Source organism: Lepisma saccharinum, chromosome 9 (genome assembly GCF_977018435.1).
Source record: "Lepisma saccharinum chromosome 9, izLepSacc3.1, whole genome shotgun sequence".
Classification (NCBI taxonomy): Eukaryota; Metazoa; Arthropoda; class Insecta; order Zygentoma; family Lepismatidae; genus Lepisma; species Lepisma saccharinum.
Genome location: NC_139237.1, coordinates 87,923,703 through 87,946,936, shown reverse-complemented (window position 1 = coordinate 87,946,936; position 23,234 = coordinate 87,923,703). Strand labels below are relative to the sequence as shown.

The 23,234-nt window shown below is 41.5% G+C and overlaps 1 protein-coding gene across 1 annotated transcript in view; it reads left to right on the top strand.

Moving 5' to 3' along the window:
• sand (potassium two pore domain channel sandman) overlaps positions 1 to 23,234 on the top strand; it is a 480,585-nt gene that overhangs the window by 335,037 nt on the left and 122,314 nt on the right. The window contains exon 3 of the mRNA XM_083128554.1: positions 2,516 to 3,616. Coding sequence (XP_082984680.1) covers positions 3,178 to 3,616 — 439 coding nt within the window. The 5' untranslated portion in view covers positions 2,516 to 3,177. The remainder of the gene's footprint in view (positions 1 to 2,515; positions 3,617 to 23,234) is intronic.

Sequence of the window (23,234 nt, the reverse complement as noted above, 5' to 3'; positions counted from 1 at the left end):
GTCCCTGCCGAACGGTGGGAACCGCGAGCTGGAGCGCTATTCAATTGTTTTCAATGATGTTTGCGCGAATGTGTTCAGGAATGGAATGACAATATGGCAACAATAGCGAAGGTTTTCGAGCAGGGTAGAACACGTGATGCTAAGAGAGAGGGAGACGAAACGAAAATGCGTTTCTACGCAACGGCAAATTTATGTGTGATGCACTCTACTCTTGATTATCAGGTAGCTTTCTCCACATATCCAGTGTGCGAATTAACGTGGGGGCATGCCGCCCCCCACCACAAAAAATTATCCCTCGCGAGAGAACATGATCATTATCCCTGCCAGATATGTTTTCATCTCCCTTAGAAGAAAATTGAGTTCGATACTCGATACATACTTAAAATTGTTTGTTTGGTTTTTGGCATGTTATTTTACAGGAAGGCTTTTTTCTAGTATATGGCCCTGTACAATATTAGGCGCATCTAGTAATTAAGTTTCCCACTCGTCCACAGGTGGCAGGCCATGCGTATTGATACCGGTTTTGCGCATGCGTGAGAGGCACATGCCCTGGCTAGTGAATGTCCTAGAAGACGCCTCCCGAAAGTTCTCAGTAGCGTCGTGGCAGCGAAGAAACATGGCAGCTCTTATTCCATCTTCGTTCGGGGATCAAGTTCTTGAACGCACAAAACATACAGCCGGTCGAAATTCATCGTCAGCTGTGCCAGGTGTATGGGCCAGACGTCATGAGTAAGCAGAATTCTACGACGCAGGTATACAGAAGTTGTTCCCACGCTATGACAAGTGCCTGAGTTCCGGCGGGAATTATGTTGACAAGTAACTGGACAAGTGCTGTATCTGTGGAAATAAATCATTGAATGCACGACCCCGGGGAAACTTACTTTCTGGATGAGCCTAATATTTGAACAGTTGTTCTTAAAGGCAAATAAAAAATTACATGTAAATATACATTTTTCTGTTTCTGATACTATATACAGGGTGACTGGTAATTAGATGTATTCCCTGAAAGGGGTTAAAGTAGAGACAATTTGCAATAAATTTGACCATATGATACCCCGTCCGAAAATTAGTAGTTTTCGAGATAATCGAATTTCTTTTGTTTCTTTAAAAAATGACAATTTTCCACATAAAAAGATGAATTGAGAAAAAAACTGCTCAATGCATGGAACTTATTTCAGCAGTTTCTGATAGCTAACAGATAAGTGGTTTGTTGGAAAAAAAAGTTTTTTCCCAAATAACAATCACATGTAAGTACCGGGTGGGTCTAAACTTACAAGTGATGATAAAAAAATGCACTCTTAGTTTACTTGGCAACGTATTAATAACAAAAATGGTATGACACGAAGCGTACAAATTACTTAAATTAATTCCTTGTGACTTCTGCTATCCAACAAGGTACAAATGTTGCTAACATTCACATTTGTGTACAAGAAATAATACTTCATTCATCTTCATGTGAATGGAATCAATGAACAATACAATTAAAGAACATTACACGTCTTGCTCAAAGTGGGCACCTCCGTTACGAATGCAGGCACGCAGATTTTTACGGACATTTGGTCTCTTAACTCGTGATGTGATGGTGTCCTTGATGTGTTGACCAGCTGTTAAGATCCTCTCCCTGAGCTCTTCTTGCGAGTTTACCGGTGTCTTGTCATGTGGCTCCAAATGTAAAAGTCGCAAGGCGTCAAATCGATCGTGGGATCGAGCTGGGCAGTCATCATGCTGATAAATCATGTCACGTCTTGTAGCTAGAGGCACATCCTCCAACAACATTGCCATCCCGTTCCTCAAAAAATGTTCATAAGTGATGCCATTTAAGATTTGAGGCAGGAAAAATGGCTCAATCAAATGATTGTTGATGACGTCCATCCATACTTCTGTCTGGGCGTGCGACAGTGGCTGGATGAAAATTACCCAAAGAAATGGATTGGCCGAGGCGGCCCGATTCTATGGCCGGCTCGATCCCCCGATTATTTCGATTATCTCGAAAACTACTAATTTTCGGACGGGGTATCATATGGTCAAATGTATTGCAAATTGTCTCTACTTTAACCCCTTTCAGGGAATACATCTAATTACCAGTCACCCTGTATATGAACTTGTACTTTCTACAGAGTCTGAAGAAGACCTTGCTAGAAGGTTGAAACGTTACGTTTAGTTTATGTTTTAAAATAAAATAAATTTCTGCCTTGGTCAGCATATTGAGTTTTACATATTACATGCCCTATCGTATGAGCTTCACCCCCTCAGTACATATATTTTGTTTCCTTTATTTTCCTTTCTTAGAGTCTAATAGACACTATTAAATGATGACGAGATTAATATACTTTCATCAAAATTGATCCTGATATCTACATGTACATTATTCTATTAATTATTTATTTAAAGTAGTTTCAAATTAATGTAAATTATCGTTAAGTATGAGGAAATCACCAACGTTTAATTGTTACTACTAATTTCATACTTAAAACCAACTGTTCTACTCGTATTAATACATTGTTTCCTTTCACAGGATTCTGCCTTCTTCCACTGTTAAACAACAATACTAGGAGGATCACATAACTCAAGGAAGTGAAAACCCAGTGCCTCGAAGTGATGTGATTTAGCAAAAACAGTGAACACCTTCCCCCCTCACCATCTCTCATGTCCAGCTGCAAACTTCGACAGTATGGAAACATGGTCAAGCAGACGGACTACGACAGTGCTGGCCTCATGTGCAGTGTTTGTTGTGATCTCTAACGCGGGAAAGTTTAGAACCTTGTTGTCCTTTATCTTGAAGCAACTAGTGCGCGGTGATGTACATTTTGACGCTCACTTTGCTACCGAAACTATAGGCGAGACATTGGTCTCACAACAGCTCAGTGATAACGTTCCAAGTACACGTTGTTATCTTGTTGAACATTTGCTTGTTGTTTTACCGTTTTTATTATCGTGTGTGTATACTGTGTTGTCCTTGTTATCCGTTCCGTTACTAGTTCGGCACGACTGCTCTTTCGTAAACGGTGTGGCAGTCTCTACCGATCGAGACAATACCGCAATTCAAAATTCCCGCCGGACGGCGAAAGTGCTGCCATCTATTGGCGGGAAAAGTAAACCACCTCTGAACAGCGTGACCTTAAGGGTCTTGTCGCTATACCATCACGTGTTGTTAGTGATGGTGTTGCTATCGATACGATGGAAAGAAAGCGATCTTCCAGGAGAGGTAGATATCGTCCTCGCGGGAAATCAACGTGGCAGAAGTGCAAAGACTGCTTCCGGCAATTCATAGCGTTTATGTTCAGCAATGTTGGCATCATAGGGTTGGTCATAGGATACACAATCATGGGTGCCTTCACGTTTATAGCCATTGAGAGCAAGGAATCGGAGACGCGCAGTATAACCGGCATGCGTAAGGATGTCCTCACGCGTCTCTGGAACATCACGTACCACATAAACGTCTTCAATGAGGAACGGTACAGGGAGCTTGTGTCGGTGGAGATCAAAACGTACCAGGAGCAAGTGGTGGAGGCCATCGGCGACGGGTACGACGGATCTACTGACATCATCAAAATGGGTACTACTTGGTCATTTCCAGGAGCTTTCCTCTACTCTCTCACCGTCATCACAACTATTGGTAAGTACCAAATGTCATTTTGTCCAAAATATACAGTATGTCCGAGATCTCTCTGCATGTATTGTGTTTTGATTGTGTTGAAGATTGGCCGGTATTCCTTAATTTTCAATTTTACATTCGTTTTATACTCACAGGATCATTGGTAGTGAGCAATCTCAACTTACTGAATACAAGCCCTAGGGTATTGGGCCTCCCCGATGCCGCAGTGGTAGCGTCGCTACCTTGTAATCAAGACATTCTAGGTTCGATACCCGGTGGAGGCACACAGTGGTTCGGATCCAACTTTAAACTGTAGGTCCAGCCCCGATTAGCCTTTCTGCGGATAAAGTGGACTTAAAACACCAACTCAAACGAAACCAAAGCCTAGGGTGTTCATGAATTTAGGTGTCTAATACGAGAAAGGTTAAGTTTGCAGCCATGGGCTGAATGGGCCATAATTTAAATTTTTATTTTTTATGCTCTTGTTATCATGCTAACTTACTGTTGTTGATTTTGTCGCTCACAAGTACGTTATAATAGATAGATATATGTATATGTTATAATAAGTAAACATTTCATATATGTCTAGGGGTATTATGTACTATGTGATATAATCTATGTGTACGGCGACATCTTGAGCAGCCTGAAGATTGTAGATCTCGATGTTTAGTTGCAATGGGTTGAATGGTACATGGTTGAACCATTACTAAACCCAAGAATTTCATTGGTTCAGAAAAACTATTTGTTCTTCAGAAAAGGTTTGTTGTCAAGGATGTGTAAAAAAAAAATGATGGTTCTATAATCAATACAGGTTCTGAATAATGAGTTTTCTTGGCTTCGATCGATAGGCTCTGTGAGGGTTACGAACAGGAAATGACTGAAGAAGCTTTCAAGGGTTAGTGTCTTAAGATGAGAGTGGTGTTAGGTACGTCTTCACGACATCTTCACCACCTTGGCGGTAACCAGAGAGAACATCTTCAGCAGCACAAGTATGTGTTTCCGTTATCGTTGAATTGAATTCGTGTATCGTTGTGAACTATGTTATTCACAGAAAGTGCACTTGACTAATCTTCTCTATTTCACTTCTAATTAAGCAAGTACGGAAGAATAATTGTAGTGGATGTTGTACTTCACTCATTCTAAGTGCAGTAGTGAGAGACTTTGTGCATTCGTTTTATAATGTACATTTCTCACATACAGGGTAATTCAAAATAAATAGTGATAATTTACATAGTTATCATGACGTTACTATTTATGATAGAAAATCAGACAAGCCATAAATATAAAGAAGAGCTCTGGAAGTTTACTCACATTATAAAGATTCAACATGGGAATCACGTGTAACGTGGAAAGCCTGCAAAGAAATGGATGTAAACATTTTCTTGCTCGCTTCGCTCGCAATCATGTGTTGATAGGATACGTGTTTGGCGCTTTAATGAGGTGAATGTGAAGTTTATATACTATAGCTGCATTACAAGACAAGCGATATTCTCGATTATGATGAACGATTTTAGGGGTGGTCTTGAGTGATGGCACCCCTGTTTAGGAAGATGGGGCAGATCAAGAATAGTGTTCAGTAAAGCTAAGAAAAAAGTTACTTTCGGTAGACACGCTGTCGTAATTAAATTGTGCGGATTGCGATATGGATTGAGGGTGCGAATTATATAATTTAGAGGGGGGGACGCATGACATGATTTTGGGGGGATGGGCACCCCTGGAGCAAATACTGTCAGTTTGTATCACGTGAATTACTCTAGAACTCTACAACGTCATCTTAATTTATCTGAAACCTCTGAACACACGGGGTTGTGCTCAGACGTGGCAACAACGGGAACTTTTGCCACCCGCCTAATTTCATAAACGTGCGTTTAGTTGTGTTGTACTTGCTCATCTCTAATTTTTATCCTCACACGACATTCGTTACCGTACTTGTCTGTATACGTTTGTTTCCAAAAGGCATTGCGCAGAGTAGACAAGCTAGGAAGATGAACGAGTCACTTGAGGATGAACGTCGTAGGATAATGCTACTGCTGTTATTATTTAAAAATGAAAGAAAAGCATGGGCTAGATATTTGGCTTGAAAGAAGATATAGTAATCAAGATACAGGATAATCCAAAATGAATGGTGCAACTTTAAACAGTTATTACGACGTTACTATTTGTGATAGAAAATCAGACAAGTCGCAGTGGCTAACGTTAGAGCCTTGTAATCAAGACGTAGTGGGTTCTATCCCCGATGGGGGCACATTGCATTGTGGTTAGGATTAGCCTAGAGCTTAAAGAAAACTGAAAAGTATATTTAAAAAAGAATCTCCTCAATGATAGCGAAGTGCGTCCATCTACAAATTGAATTCATACCACGTAAACAATTTTTTGTCCATTTTGCTAATTGCCTACTTTCATTTCTATCTCGTCATAGTTCGCAAAATTAATGCATGGATTTTTCTCTCCATAAAGTAATTACGATAATGTATTTCAGACTGGCGAGCGAGTAGTACCGCTAACCTTAACTACTATGTTTCATTTCTGCTCTAGACTTTATTTTGGTAGCAATTACATTGGAAGTCAATTGAATCGTTAAACACTAAAAGGATGATTGATTTGATTTACTTGACTTCGCTTTTCTGCCACTTTAGGGTAATCGCGACAATGAAGATGAGCGGTGATGATATGATTAAATTGACGAAAGGACTCTCACAATATCAACGATTTCCAGGCCGGGATTCGAACCGGTACCCCTGGCAAAATAGGTGTTCAACGAACGAGAGCAGGTCTCTGCGCAAGTAGCGACTCAAGAAGGCTCGAGCAATGAATGTGCACGAGAGAACGGAACTGCGTGGAGGGGCTACCAGACTTTGCAGCGGCGTGCACTTCGCCCCGCGCACTCGCTTTCTGCCCTTATCTACCGTTATGTGCCTTGCCACAGATTCCTGGGAATGGAATACGGGACAAAACTTACCATCGACAAAACGTACCTCCCACCTGGGCGGCTACCTGCGAAGGATCTTCCAATGAGTCTTAAAATATTTGCGATGCGACAAAACGTACCACTTGATGGGACGGCATCAAAAAATCATTTACCGAAAATACGATTTTCTCTAGTTTTCCTGATTCCCATCATACTTTATCCAGGCTTTGGACACTTCCACACTGTTATTGGAATTTCCGTGTTTTGCAACCAACTTTTCACAAAGGAATCAGAGAAAAGAGTTAGCTTCGCTGATTCTGGGGCTTGAGAGTGTATTTCCAGCCATCCATCATAAAATTCCTCCGTCTTTAAGAAGGCCAAAGCGGCACACATGCTTATATGCAAACGGATTTCCTCATTCTCTCGATACTCGACCGAACCTACCCTAACCTAACCTAACCTAACCTAACCTTACCTAACTTAACCTCACCAAACCTAACCTTACCTAACTTAACCTCACCTAACCTAACCTTACCTAACCTAACCTAACCTAACTTAACCTCACCTAACCTAACCTAACTTAACCTAACCTAACCTAACCTAACCTAACCTTACCTAACTTGGGCCTCCTCCATGGCGCAGTGGTAGCGTCATTGCCTTGTAATCAAGGGGTCCCGGGTTCGATACCCGGTGGAGGCACAAGTGGTTCGGATCCCACTTTAAACTGTAGGTCCAGTCCCGATTAGCCTTACTGTGCATAAAGTGGACTTAAAACACCAACTCAAACCAAACCTTACCTAACTTAACCTCACCTAACCTAACCTAACCTTACCTAACTTAACCTCACCTAACTTAACCTCACCTAACCTAACCTAAGAGATTAAAGTCGTAATGACTAATGAGGTAAAACAAATAACCTAGCTGGGTGCTGGTTATCGCACCGTGTCGTAATGTCTGACATGTCAAGGTCAAGTTATCTGGGTGCTGATTCGGGTGGCAGATAGCGCACCGTATTGGAATGTCTGACATGTCAAGGGCAAGTTCAAGCGTTTTCCTTGAAGTGGTACGTTTTGTGGTGGAGTAAATATTTTGAAGTTATTAGTGGAATCTTCACAGGTAGCTGTTTATCTCAGTGGTACGTTTATTCGCAAAAAAACCAAGTGGTACGTTTTGTCGGGACACTCCGGGAATGAGTATAGCTGGGAATTTCTATATCGAGAACTATATGTAGTACAGTGGGAAAACAAGTATTGTCCGGCAAATTGTCCATCATAATTTTCATTTGATTTTCCTCTTACATCCTTCGTGGATTTTGTTTGCCGTTTTGTTTCATTTTTTGAAGCTTTGATGACGTAAAGCAAACAGAATGAACATGGTGACGGACAATGTTCTTGGGAATACTTATGCATCCCACAGTACATGGCGCCAAAGTACCTGCCCATTAAGAGATTACAGAGTAGTGAGAAGGTGACAGATTAACATGACGTGCGATACGTTGAACATGTGACCTACAGTTTACCATATCCAGATAGCAGATCTTATCATTACTTTTACTAAGGCCCTGTCGTTGTGCGCGATACGGTGGAACAAAATATCGCGTAATTGGACAAATGCAAAGAGCGGGGAGACGTGCGTACACATATCGCAAAATTAGATTTAATAAATCAGCGTCGCTTGCAGGCGAATTGCTTATCTGACTTTGCAGATCGGTTCCAGATATCCAGTTCCATGTGGATAACGGGTCCTGGAATTTATGTCGACTGGATCGAACTGTGATAATTCTTCAGGTTTTTAGAGTACTGCGGTTGCTGACCAAATTCCAAGAACTGTTTAGGCGCTACTCTACGTTGGATCTGGCTTCGCTCGAACTTTGCGACGGTCATTTTGGTGTGAGCTACTGAATTACCACGTCACGGTAGTTGGCCAATCTCCGTGCTCTGTATGGTTATGAGACTCTCCTTTATCGAGCCCTCTCAGGACGTGTTGAGAAAAGTAACTAACATTTTACCTTTGTCCATAGTTTATTAAAGCCATATCACTTTAAACATTCGCTGTAAAATATTACTACTATTCTCACTTATGCAATCATAATACAATAAGCCACTTCTTTTATTTAAAAACAGTGTCAAACAACGTGTAGTATACTCACATCTTGTGCTGGCAACTGATTCAAGAAGAGAGTTAGACATTTGAAGACTAAAATTGGTAAACGCTGTAAGTGCCACAATAATTCAAACACCGTTTTCCACGTTAAACTGTGAAATGTGCCATGCTTTATAATGTAGTAAACGTGAAAAGTAGCTGGTAGTCCTTTCAGTAGTTCAAATGGCGTGTAAAGAGGTCACTTTTGTGAACGTTCTTATGGGCTGATGTGCGGAACGATGCGATTTCCTCAGTTCTGGACATTTCTTAATACCGGAAATGTCTTCCGCTTCCGGTATTTTGCCCAATCAGCATACAGACACAAGTTATAAATTTAATAACAACACAAAAACATCAATATTAAAACAAACAAATAAGGCATATTAATGGTAAAACAATACACTAATGAAACACATACATGTTAAAAATTAGCAAGGATTAGGAACTTTACACTCAGTGCAAACGCCAATCTCTGTGGAGGAGTGGGTCCCTGGTTCGAATTAAGGCCTGTAGATGAGCGTCTTTTCATCAATGTCATCACTCATCCTCAACTTCGCGCTTAGCCATAAGTGGCAGAAATGCAAAGCAAAATAAACCAAATTAATCAACCAATCAAGACGTCAGTGTGAATAAGTACAGGCGGTCATATTAGAGTAAAGTTCTTGTTTCAAGTGAACTATATGAACAGATGGGCCAATCGAAACTGGGCCTACAGCTTAAAGTGGGGTCATAACCACTATGTGCCTCCACGGGTATCGAACCCGGTATAGCTTAATTACTAGGTGATGACGTTACTGCTACGCCATCTGGGAGGTATTGTCAGAACTATTCTTGCGTGAACGGCCAACCCAATTTATTTTGTATTTTTCGGCCGAATTCTGCAGTTCGTTAAACTTGGTTTCTTGCATTGACTGGTTGACAATAGTGAACAATGAAGAGTTTAGGAATGTATAGCATTAGTAGCTTGGAAGTACCACTTTACGTTTTTGGGGAATTATAACTGTAGCTACCTGCTTTTAAGAGTAAGTAAGTGTAACAAGAGTTACTTTTTTTACAATAAAAGTAGCGTTATCAAAAGCTACTTTGCAACACTTAAATTGTTAACTTGAATTTTGTAATGTGTGGGAAGTGTTACATCTGGCAACTCTGTTTCCAACTAGTACAGGGTGAGTCATAAGTCTCCATACAAATGGTGAAAATGGTGACTAATGTTTATTTTCTTTTTACAAATTGGATTATATTATGCTACAGTTAAAGGATATGTTCCACATGTCTCCCTTCCATGTCCAAACACAATGCCAGGCGCTCTAACCAATACACTGCCTTGGCTGATTCCAATTTCCGCAGAGAGGCGTCGGGTCCCCTTTGTCGGACTCGTGGTCATCGCTGTCAGCACCTGCGTTACCCTCCTTTCATCTGTTGCTGTCTTTGGTCTTCTAGGCCGGCGACGAAACCTGTCCTTCTGAATTTCTTGATAAGTTTGGCCACGGTGTCATGGGTTCTGTGGGTTGCATTGAATGTACGTGCTACATGACGGGTGGTACCACTCCCAGCCAACAGAATGATGTCAATCCGTTCTTCCTTCGTTGGTGGCATCTCTTTTTCATTGGTTCATCTGCTTGGAAAGGAAAAATAAACATTAGTCAACGTTTTCACCATTTGTATTGAGACTTATGACTCACCCTGTATATGTCTTCTCTGGATGCTAAGGTGAAAGTAATGCAATTTATTTATAGTGCACTAACAAATTAAAGGATCACACGAAGAAACAAACCAGTGTGTAAAATGAATTTTCTAGAGGACAGGACGGAGAACAAAATTTGATCTGCTTGCACCATGTTGAACAAAGGTGTTCCTGTTGTTCTCTTGTAATGAAGTCCTTTGTCGGCTACACTTTGAAACGACTTCCTCCTGGCACGAGGGCAAATAAAACGGAAGGTCAATCTAATCTTTTGTTTCTTCAATTATACGTCGGGGTTGGTTAGTTTGAACGACCCGTTTGCTCAGCAAACAAGCTCCGGTTTCTAAGGCTGCCATGAACAGTGTTGAACACCCAAAGGCAGCGTTGCGTAAGAGAGAGTTATCGCTTTGAAGCGAATTGGAACCGCTGCATGATCGAAGCATTGAAGCCAATGTTCTAGAAGAATTTCCGCGCAAATTCTTGCCTTTTGATATACCGTTCTGTAGTTTATCCAGAATTTTACATCTTGGATGATTGATTGAAATCAGGATTGTGCGTCAGCTTTTAGGCTATTTCCTCCCATCGCGTTAGCCCCTTCTACAGCGCAGAAGGAATAACTTGGCAGTGACGTCATCTCCCACCTTCACCTCTCCTTCCAGAAGCAAAGGCTGATTCGCTAGAGCGGACGACAAGGTGACGTGCAAACCAATCGAAATCATTCCGAGAGGCGTGATGCAGGCATGCAAACCCCCACACTGCTACATTAGTCTAACAAACCGCAGGGATTGCAGGCTATTTTGTTTCTTTGTTAGGGAGGTTTCTTTTGCAGGTTTTGTCATTGTTGTACAATGAGCAGCGCGTAAAGAAAGGTAAGCCCTTGCACAGCGATGCAAGAGAAATAGTTTCCAATGTGTATAAGTACTTTGATTGCAATGAAAAGAAAACCACAGCTGTTCACAGAACGTCCGTGGCGACAGGTGTCAGTGAAAGATCTGTGTGTAGAATCTTGAAGGAGAAAGACAAAAGTGTTGCGAGTGCGAGCGGGAAACCTTTTTCAACGGCGGGCAAAAACCGACCGAACGCCCAGCAACGTGTCACAAATCTGGATTATTTTGATGAAGCAGTCGTGCGCCGAACAATCCATGATTTATACACGACAGGCATTGTTGTCACCGTAGATAAACTGATAAAGGAACTGCAAGAAAATGTTAATTTTAAGGGTTCGGGTTGGTCGTTGCGTATGATAATAAGAAAATTAGGATTCAGATTTAAAAAGCACAGCGTAAACAGCAGGAAGCTACTCCTTGAACGTAACAGCATCGTTGCTTTGCGGCGATCATTTTTGCGTGAAGTTAAAGAACTGCGCATTCATTTACATGGATGAAAGTTTCGTGAACACACACCACACTGTCCCCAAAGTTTGGCTGTATTCCAAAGATTCGGAGAGGGGGGGGGGGTAAAAGTGCAAACAGGAAAGGGGCCCAGGTTATTATTGTGCATGCCGGTGGTGAAAGTGGATTTGTGGAGGGGCGAAGTTAGTGTTCCTTTCAAAAACAACTTCTGGGGACTATCATGGGGAGATGAACACTAATAATTTTATGTTGTAGTTCGAAGTACAGCTTCTTCCCAATCTGCTCCCAAACTCTGTTATTGTGTGTGACAATGCTCCGTACCACAACAAGTTAGTGGAAAAAATCCCAACATCAAGCAGCAGGAAGGTTGAAATGAAGTCGTGGCTGTCATGTCACCATATTCCGCATGCACAACGTTTGCTGAAAGCCGAATTATATGAAATATTAAAAATAAACAATAAAATTAACATCTAGCAGTGCTAACATTAAATTGAAAATTGGTAGTTTGCACCGCGATCCTTACTGCTCTTACTCGTGCCATGGTTCCTTTCATAGTAGTTGGCAACGCTGACTTAGCAGGGAGTGACGTCACTGCCAGGTTATTCCTTCCCGGCTGTAGTTCGCTGCACTTTGTTGGCACTATAGGTCTTTTCTACTCTTACGGCAGGCGCCCTACATGCTGGTAAAGGAAGTGGAGAGCGGGGGATACGCCGCAGACGTACCAGACAACAGCGTTGGCGTCGTGGGTTACGTAAGATTGTATTTCATTTAAACCTTCTCTGGAAGCCTCATATTGACCAAGGCATTCACTTGTTTTCACCAGTCGTCTACCCTCTGTGGTATTTCAGTATTGCACAGTTAAGCGAGCAAAACTTCCTGATGTGTTGAGGAAACGAGTTTGATCAGGAAAATAGGTGGCCAGCTGTTTGCAATAAACAGGTGGAAAACTCACGATTCGGCATGGAGGAAGAGCTCCATGGCCTGGGTTTCTACAGGGTAGACAGGCTGGGAGAGGACGGACTTTTGATTTGGATTGGAGAGGGGGAGGACTTGAGAGGAGAGGTCAGAGTGTCACTGGTCAACAAGCAAGGAAGTCCAAAGAAAGTTTAGATAAATAGTATTCATCATTATCATTCTTCAGATAGACAGGTATTTATCCAACCAATATGCATGATTCAGGTTTGAAGGTTCATAAAACCGAATGGGTGACCATTGTCTTTTCTAGTTGCTTAGAGCTCTTATTTCAGATTTGGCTTTCGTAGCCAAGCATTTAGACTTGTCATTTTAATGACAAGTGCTCTCATCATCTACGAGGATGAATGATGAATAAGCTACATCACCCATTGATTTATTGTGGGAGTGGTAGGTTTCGATCCCATCATTCAGTAGAATGATACGCAACGTCGAGGAGGGGAAGTGCAGCGCGCATCTCGTTCTACAGGCTGCTGCATTTCTTATCGATCTGAATTGGTTTCCTATCGCTCTCTTCCCCGCTCCCCACTTCCCTTGCCAGCATGTAGGACACCCGCCGTAAGAGTAGAAACGACCTATAGGTGTAGTGCAAGCAGGGTTTGAAAATGCCCGTTTTTTTTTAAAAAAAAAAAGTTTTTCGGGTTTAATTGGATTTTCCGGGTTTAATTGGTTTTTTCGGGTTTAATTGCGTTTTTCGAGTTTAATAGTTTTTTTTTCGGATTTAATTGGGTTTTCCAGGTTTAATTGGGTTTTGTCGAGCTTTTATTAATAAAATGTGAATACATGTAATATAATTCACTTTTGTAATTGCCACTCAACCCAGCCACTGCACTTCGCCGCCCGGCACACAAACTAGTAGACCACAAAAAACTGATAAACAATAGTAATGTTTATTTATTCTTTATTCTCTTACGATTTCCTGGTTACCTCTGTGCCTCTGTGGATAGCAACTTTGTATGTTTGAATTGATATTAGCAGATGATGTATCAATAATGGATAAATTATGATATTACAACTTTTGTCAGAAGCATCAAGTGATCAATTTGCAGGTGTGTACTATTATCTTCAGTCACAAGCATAATAAAATAGCTATAGTATTGATAGTATACACAGTATAGTATATCGAAAGAAACTGACTTCAAACCTGAGTTCATCTGAGTTCAGTGACTTTTATTTACATAGTTACTTACAGCTTAATACAGGGTCATAGGCGTAGCTACGGGGTGTGCCTAGGCACACCCTAATGGGCTGCTTTATCAAAGAGAATTAAAGACAGATATTTCAATAGGAGAGAAAATGTCATTACTTGGTACAAACGTGCGCATTATCGCCGATGAAACGAGTGTCTATAGATTTTCGATTTTTTTATGTCATTGGAGAAAGAAGATATTTACTGCATCCTACTCTGTACTACAGCGCCATTCTTCTATACCTGTCACAAGCTGCACGTGTGAGAGAGAGCTTTCTCCAAGCTACCCAAGTTAAAACTAAATTAAGAGCAACTCAGAAGCAGGATAGATTGGAAGCCCTGCTCTTGCTATTTGCGGAACAGGAAAAAGCTTATCTATTGGTGTAAATGAAGTTATTGATGACTTTAAGAACATTGTACCTTTTGACAGACGTCTCTTGTTATAGATGACGTGTATTTTGATGTATTTGTTTGTAACATTTATGAACATTTTATGTGTGTGTGATTTCTATGCAATTTGATTTTTTTCTACTACATATATTCAGAAAATTCCAACACTGTCTTTTAGTGAATTTATATTCCTTTACAAACATCAGTGCAGTTCCAAGTGAGTGTGTTGCAAAATATGCTATTAAAAAGGTACAAGACCTTATTTATTTTCTTTGTGCACACCCAAATATAAAGTTCTAGCTACGCCTATGTACAAGGTTATGTAATTTCTTAATAAAGATTAAACGTTTGTATTGGTGTACTGAGCTCTGATATTTCGTTCTACTTCATATCAATATTACAAGTGTTGTGCATTTTAGATAGCAAAATTAATCTCGAGTTATAATGACAGTCGTGATCGCATTCTAAGAATCTAAAATGCAATCTTCATTACTATACACCTCTATGACGTTCCTTCATTTCAGAAATCATTGAAATACCAAAGTTAATGAAAAAAAACACTGGGTTTTAAAATGGGGTTTTTCAAGTGGGCCTTGACAGCAAGTGTATTCCGGTGTCGGGTTGGTGCAAGGAAATGACGTTCAACCAAGTAGACGAATAGCGGTGTTCACGTTCAGAAGATTCAGAAAATAACTGTCTGCTACTTCAAACGCTCACGTGATCAGTTAGCACACAACGCGTGACCATGGGCGGAGTTGGAACTTTTGCTTTGGGGGGGCAGACTCTGGGAGAAGCATATGATGTACCTGAGGGTTGTTGAATATCCCCTCGCTTATAAGGGGTTCGGAGACCTTCCCCCGGAAATTAAAAAAACAACAACTTAAAAACACTAAGTTTTAGGCCTTTTGGATTTGAAAATGTTAAATTTCCTCGCTTAAGTAAACAAATATTAATTAGTATATTGGTTGTCATTTTTAAAAGAAGCAAGACAGTACGATTATTGCATTTTGCATCTCATTAATTTTTTATTGATACAATACTCGTATTACTTTAAAAAAGTTACGGTACAATAGTAAGCTTCACAAATTTTAGAAAAATTAAATTGAAAAGTTCTTTTGATGCCTCAGCAGTAACTGTTGACTCAACACAAAGTTATTTTACGTTTTTCTTTCTTCAAACTGTACACATCAATCAAATCGTCTAAGACCCGCTATTGCGGCGCAATTACCGCACATGCCATCATGCCAAACGTCAAGATTTGCGGTATGGCTTCATAACAAAAATGTTGGAATTGAACTTAATCATGTGTTATTTTTTTTTAGTATTTTTTAAGTTGGGGGGCCAGGCCAGAACTCCGCCTATGCGCGTGACACTTCACCACACACTACACCGCTCCAGAACGTAGTGCAAGCGGTGCAGACACCAAATCAACGAAGTAGACGAGCCAGTACAGAGAGACGGGGCTATTATACGAGACCAGCCCTTTACCCTAAATAAAGGTAACACGTGTCTCCGAGGACTATAATCTCCCTGCCTAGTTAAAAGCTGAGGCTTAAAGGGGCACTCAGCACATACATGGATAATACACAGGACAATAGGGCCCTACAGACGATTGTACTGGCTGTCAGTGTTGCCACAATCTGACGGCATAATTTCCCTTTCCAGTTTTTCCCTTCACTAAAAACCTTTAAAAAAATAGTAATAAATAGTACATAATCTGTACTAATCTGTACTATTTTTGAGTTTGGTGTCTTAAAATTTCCATGGAATTTTGGTAATTTTCATCCCATTTCGTTTAAAATTTGGTTCGAATTTCCCTTCATAAAGGGAAATTTCCCTTCATGTGGCAACACTGCTGGCTGTAGGTTTGGGTGCCAGAGCCTCGTTGAAACATTGAAATGATCGCTGTGTACTACGTGGAGGTAAGGTGGATTTATGGGTGGCTTCTCAAAAAGACACCTCTTTACCATGGATTGGTTGGTTGAGTTGTTGTTTTAAGTCCACTTTATGCACAGTAAGGCTAATCGGGACTGGACCTACAGTTTAAAGTGGGATCCGAACCACTTGTGCCTCCACCGGGTATCGAACCCGGGACCCCTTGATTATAAGGCGAAGACGCTACCACTGCGCCATCGAGGAGGCCTCCATTACCATGGGGTATGTTGTATAGGGGGAGAAGTATGTGCAAATTTAGACCGAAATTAACCATAAACTGAGCTTTTGATTTTTCTGGGGAGGGTGGGGTGATGAGGAAATTTTAGGTGGTGTTACGGGGTGTCTGGATAAATTACTGTATGCGGTCCCGGGTTCGACTCCCGTAGACAACCCAATTTTCTCATTTAATCTAATTTCGCAGCGGCCGTCGGTTTAGGATACCAGATAAAACCTCCGACTGCGCACCTTCCGGGTTCGAGTTCCGGAATGGATGTTTCTTGCAAGTGTTCCTTCATCAATTCATCTTATCTCTCATATTCGTCATCGCGATTAGCCAGAGGTGGCAGAATAGCTAATCGCTTCATTGATGAAATGATGAAATTGATGAAGTGACACTCACAAAGAACACGACATGATTCGAACCCGCGACCGGTGGCGTTGTAGCGCGTCGGCGCGACGCTAAATGACAAATACACAAACAGAAAGCTTTGCTGTTTTCTGTAGAGGAAAACCTGGGCTTGGAAGCGAGATTGAGTTTGAATCCTGGGTAGATCAATTTCATCTGCGCATCCTGAACGTTTCGACCAAAATTTAAAGAGAAAATTTGCTTTGTGGACTTTTTATGATAATCTGGGGAAAAATGGAGTACAATATTTTGGTTCGTAATGCAAAGTTTCGAGCGTGGTCACCAGCATTGATTAATTTGCGTTAAAACTATGTTCCTTAAACACAGGTTAAGCATTAGCCGCTTTCCGAGTGTCTCCCCATTTCCTGGAACAACACCATTCTCACATTTTTATCGGGTTCTTTTAACCCGTCCGGATCCCTCAAGTTCCCTCGGGAGAGAGCGCCTAGGGGAGGAGAGAGGACGGTTCCCGGTTCAGCAAGATTGATGACGTAGAGTCTGGTCCGATTCGTCAGGTCCCTCGGAAAACTCAGCGAATTAATCGTCGACGTACGACGGTTCGTGCGGGGAATAGAGCCCCCCCTCTTCCCCCCTAACGCTCTGCTCCCATTTCGCCAAGATGCTTTGGGAAAACTTCTCAAGTGGCAGAAGGAACGGGGCCAACAGCTTTTGAAGTGTTTCAAACTTTCCAACGGCGTATGCTGCGAGGGGACCGGCAGATAAGAAAGCGACAAAAAAAAAACGTGTTTGCTGAACGGGAATTATGGGAAATATTTGGGAGCTGAACGTGGGTTCCACGGGAATGTTATTGGTCGAGCGAATGCCAAGGGTTGAATTTAAAGTCCACTTTGTGCACAGATATCGGCACTGGACATACTCTGTAAACTGGTATTCGAAACACAATGGGGTTCGAACACGTGACCTCTTGATTGCTTGATTAATATGCACTTCGCTTCTTGTGCCACTTTTGGCTAATTTGCGAAGATGGGGATGAGTTCAAAATAAGTCACCACCACAATAAATCAATGGGTGATGTAACTTTTTCATCATTCATCCTCAATGATGAGAACACTCGTCACTGACATGACAAGTCAAATGCTTGGCAGTGCGAAAGGCACAACTAAAACTAAATAGCTTTACAACTAGAAAAGACAATGGTCACTCATTGGTTTTTATGAACCTTCGAACCTGAATCATGGTTGGGTTAGGATAATTACCTGTCTATCTGAAGAGTGATGATTGATACAAAGTAACGTAGAATAAAATAAACTAAGTCCTCTCTAGGCTTCGTTGCAGGTTGACCAGGACTCGCCTCACTTTCCCTCAACTCCTTTTCTCTAAGCTCTTCTCCCTCCTCAGTCCAAAACAAAAGTCAGTCCCCTCTCAGTCTGTCTCACCTCTATATCTCCCAGGCTATGGAGCCCTTCCTCCATGCCGAATCGTGATTTTTACTACCTCTATTGCAAACAGCTGACTCCATATACCTGATGGAACGTCCTATATCCTGAATACATCAGGAAGTTTGCATAGCACAACACTGTGCATTATTCACATACCACAGAGGTTGAGACAACTTAAGTAAACAAGTGAATGCCCTGGTCAACATGAAGCATCCAGAGAGAGTTTAAATAAAATATAATCTTATGGATTGATACGATATGATGAATGGACACTCACAAACATCCATGCCCAGGCCGGGATTCGACACCGGGACCCTTGGAGTCATAACACAACGGGACCTCTTGATTACAAGGCGACGATGTTACACTACACCATAGGAGAAGCCCGCGAATACCTAGACCTCAGCCCCTTTTATCGCTCAACGCGGTTGGATCTCTTGGTTAAAGAGGAATGATTGATTGATTTTGTTTTACTTCTCTGTTCTGCCACGTTTGGCTAATCGCGAAGATGAGGATGAAATGGACGAGCGAATCACAACACGAGCTCACAGAGGATTATACTGTTTGTAAGTCCAGACGCCAAAGACTCGCTAGTCTGCAAAAGGTAGTGCAATGTGTACTACGTGGAAGGAGGATTGACATTTGGGTGTAGAAAGGGTCACCCCTTATACTTCCTCGTGTAAAGTGGAATCCGGTACACTGTTCAAAATGCCATCACCGGGGAAAGAACCTGACAGAGCGACAATTTGACCACTACTTCACCGGGAAGGCTTTCACCTCATTCAACTGAACCACAATGGAAGAATCACAGACATTACCTTGCGATTTGACGCACACAGGAAGTTGCAGGCTCGACCAGAACTTATTGTTAAGAGGGATGCATTCATAATAATAATAATAAACAAACTTCATTATTTGGAAATGAACTCCATCTTTCATTGAATTATTAATTTTTACTTGTAGGATTTACCATTCAGACCACCAGATTATATACGTTACTGCCAGAAAACAAATAACTCTTTGAATCGATTCGAAAACTTAAACTATCACGAAACGGACGCGTTACATGGCAGGCCACTGTGTCTCTCAGTAATCGCATGTTTATGCGCGGTGTCGCCGTATCATAGTGTGAGAGCTTTTGATTTCTACCACTTGGCAGCGCCACCGTACATTGGCTGCGTTCAATGCAGTCCGCTTTTTAGCATTGACAAGGGCCTAGCAGGAAGGGAAATGGAAGCAGTGCTTACGTTAGAGTTAACATGAAGATGTAATGGAAGTCCCCGAGGGGGAAGCGGCTTCATATACCAGTTTGCCTCTCGTCGCGCGCATTGAGTTTGAAAGCTCCATACAGCGCAACGGGACTCAGTATGATAGCGGAAGTATAAATATTTAATTTTTGCACTAATGGCAACAAAATGTTATTTGGGCTGCAGCCTCCCCTTCATCGGCCGCTACTGCTCTAGCATACAGTGCTATTGCTTTACCAACAGATCTACCGAGGGTAGCCCTGGCATTTCAACATTTATAAACATTTTAATGTAGATTTATCACCAAAGAAATAACCTGTTTCAGGGGACAGTTCATTTTCCATGCACGGCAGAAAATACTACCTCCGTCAGTAGACAATGAAACTGGCGTTTTGGCTAGTTCCTAGACGCTCGGTGTACTATACTCTGTCCCGGGAAACTGTGGAGCAAGGTCGCGCATATCGGTAGAGACGGGGAGACAGCGAGTGGGCAGAGCAAATGAATCAGTACGCGCAGCCGCGTTTTCCCCTCCATGCACTCACTTCCCCTCTCGCACCTTCATTGGTTGAACCCTGCGCAGTGAACTTGTTTCCGTTCGCTTGCTCCAGAGATTCCCAGGACGGAATGTAGCTTTTTTTTTGTATGCCTTTATCTGGACCTTTTTAAACACACGCCAGTTGGAAACACTGTCGCCACTTCCGATCTGAGAACAGGCCGTCTGCCAGAGCAGCGACATCTCTCTATGCATCTTCCTCACGCCGAACCCGGAACATAATTACTTGTTTGGCAGCAAAATGAAGCGCATTTCCCGTGTACTTCCAAGGGTAAATATAGTTCTCGTTTGTCACCGCGAGAGGGCTATAGTGCGCTCGCTCCCATCCTCCATGGAAGCAACGTTCATTAGTTCGCCGAAAAGTAAACATCCACGCTTGTGTGACAGGGACACGTCATCTGGAATATCTCTTTTTCGGTCACGAGGAAGGACTCTTCAGCCGTGATGTATGAGACTAGCTTCCGGCGAAGAAACGCTACATTTTCCCTATTTTAGAGCAACGCGCTCTAAAGAGACGGAAGTAGATGTAGACACACACTGTGATAGAGAGAATGAGAGAGAGAGAGAGAGAGAGAGAGAGAAGGAGAGAAAATATAAGGGTAGCAGAGGAGAGAAAGGAAAATAGAAATGTAGGAATGTAAGGGTAAATAATATATATATGTAATCAGGCGCGTGCATTCCAGTACATCAAGGCCAGCAATGCTGGCCCACAGGATATCAGTTGCAAAATACTTTATTTCCACTATAATTTTTTCTATAATTATTTTCTTCCGTCTCAAAGAATGAACTTGTAGTCCTCGTAGTCAGTTTGCTTCCGAGCTGGCAACTCTTAGCACCATCTTGTGGCGATTTGACAAAGCATCTGTGTATTTCGCCCAACACTACGGACCCAGGGGGAGTAAGACAAGACAACTGGACTCTGTGACCTTGAACCATCCAATACCAGGCCAGTTTCTATTTACAATACCTTTACTCCCAATCAGCAGGGGCTGAAATGCAATCGCAGTACCATCAGTAAGTTCTGCTGCTGTAGCTACCGTAGTGTTGCAAACTGTACGGTTAAATATCTACGTAAAGATATTTTTGTACCATTGCTATTGTAATAATTAAAAGCTTTAGAACACAGTAGAGACGCAAAAACTATGATTTTTGACAAAAAAAAAAACATATTGTGCATGAGCGTGATGTTTTGAAAATGAAAACATTGAAAACAAACGACATTTTTATAAAGAGATAGCATGAATTTGCAAAGACAGAGAAACACCACTTTTCATCTTAGAATAGCCACTTATTAAAGATGTTTCGAAGTTAGAAAAATCTTATATATTCTTATGCTTAATTTTTCTAGGGCTGCTTGCTTCCCCAGGGATAAATGTCACCGCACGCCACTGATATATATATATATATATATATATATATATATATATAAAGAGAGAGAGAGAGAGAAATGTGAGGGAAGATGGGATTGATCTATGGAAGGAGACCCAGAGATAGGGAAAGAAAGAAATATAGGGATATAAGGGTAAATAGGGACAGGAGAGAGAGAGAGAGATAAATATAAGGGAACACGGGAAAGAGCTATGAAAGGAGAAATGACAAAAAAGAGAGATAAAGAATGACAGAGAAACATATAGAAGTGTAGAAGGGGAAATAGCTATAAAAGGGAGGGAAAGAAAGGAAAACGCAGATGTAGGAATGTAGAGTAAAGAAGGTCAGGGAAGAGAGAAAGACAGAAGAAGGAGGATAGAAGGGGAGATAGAAAGGAAAATACTGGAATCTAGAGATGTTGAGGTAAAGATGGACCGGAGAGGGAGAGAGAAGGAGAGAGACAAAAAATGACTGAAATATATGTATACTGAGGGACAGGAGAGAGAAAGAGAGAGTAGAATAAAGCAAAGGAATGGCAGACAATGACAGGAGGGGGAGAGGGAGAGAGAGCAAAGGAAGAGAAAAAGGGAAATATAGAGATGTATGGATAAAGAGGAACAATAGTTAGAGAGAGGGAGAGAGATAGAAAAGAGGAGACAGAGAGAGGGAGAGAGAGAAATGAAAGGATAGAAGTGGAGAAACAGAAAGACAGCAATTTACGGATGTAGGGGGTAAAGAGGTATTGAAGAGAGATAGAGAGAGGAGACACACAGAGAGATGCAGATAGAAATAGGGATAAATGTGTGGAGAGAGAAAGAGAAAGATTGATATACAGGGTGGCTCAAAAATCACTTAACACCCCCCGTACAAGGCCACTGCAACACGCAACATGGAAATGGTAAAAAGGAGCAAATTGGTACAAGAATTTTTACTGGTTAAAGATACATAAAAAAAACCTTCACCATTGCATTTCTCGTGAAATTCTAGCCTGATTTGATATATCATATCACCCCCTTCCCATTTACAATTCTAAAGTTGAATTCAAGATGGCGGACATCAAGATGGCCGCCGACCACGTGGGTAGCGTCAATGTGGTTCCCCCTTGGCCTGATAACGATTGGTCATCACCATTTCCATGTTGCGCGCTACAGTGTCCTTGCACCGGGGGTGTTAAGTGACTTTTTGAGCCACCCTGTAAGTAGGGATGTTGGGGTAAATAGAGATAGGAGAAAGAAATAGGGAAGGAGGATGAGAGAGACAGTGAAGTAGGAAGAATCAAATATGATTTTGGATATGTATAATTTGAAAATAAAATACTTTTTTTAAAATACCATGTTTCAATCCCCTCCCCTTTTTCGTACGTAGCTGGGCGTATAATTAGATATTGTGTGTTATATATATTGAAGTGAACCTTGTACCCCGCACAATACAAAACATACCTGCGCCACTGTACTCTCCAATGCAAACACCACGATTCAGGAATTGCACAGGCATATTGCATGATCCATAAAATCTTAAGAGTTTCCATTTTTTATCGTGAGTGGTTGAGAAATATTACGTGTGATATGAGGTTTACATCTTGCCAGCGGGAAAAAAAAACATATTTATGAGACTGGTCGAAGATTTACATTCACACGTTTCCCACTGCTGAGGAATTATGAGCCTCGCGTGATATGTGCTTCCTTTCGGTCTATCAACATTTGTTCCTCATGATCTGTTTTCCTGCCTTGCTCTTTAATAGCACAACTCCTCCATTATTAAAGATTTCTTTTGTTTCTTTGAAGAGGCCGTTGTACTTTTTTGTATTGCGTTGTTAGCTGCATGTGTCGCTGAACCATGATGAGGAATGAATTGATTGGGTTGCAGCCAAGAAGTAG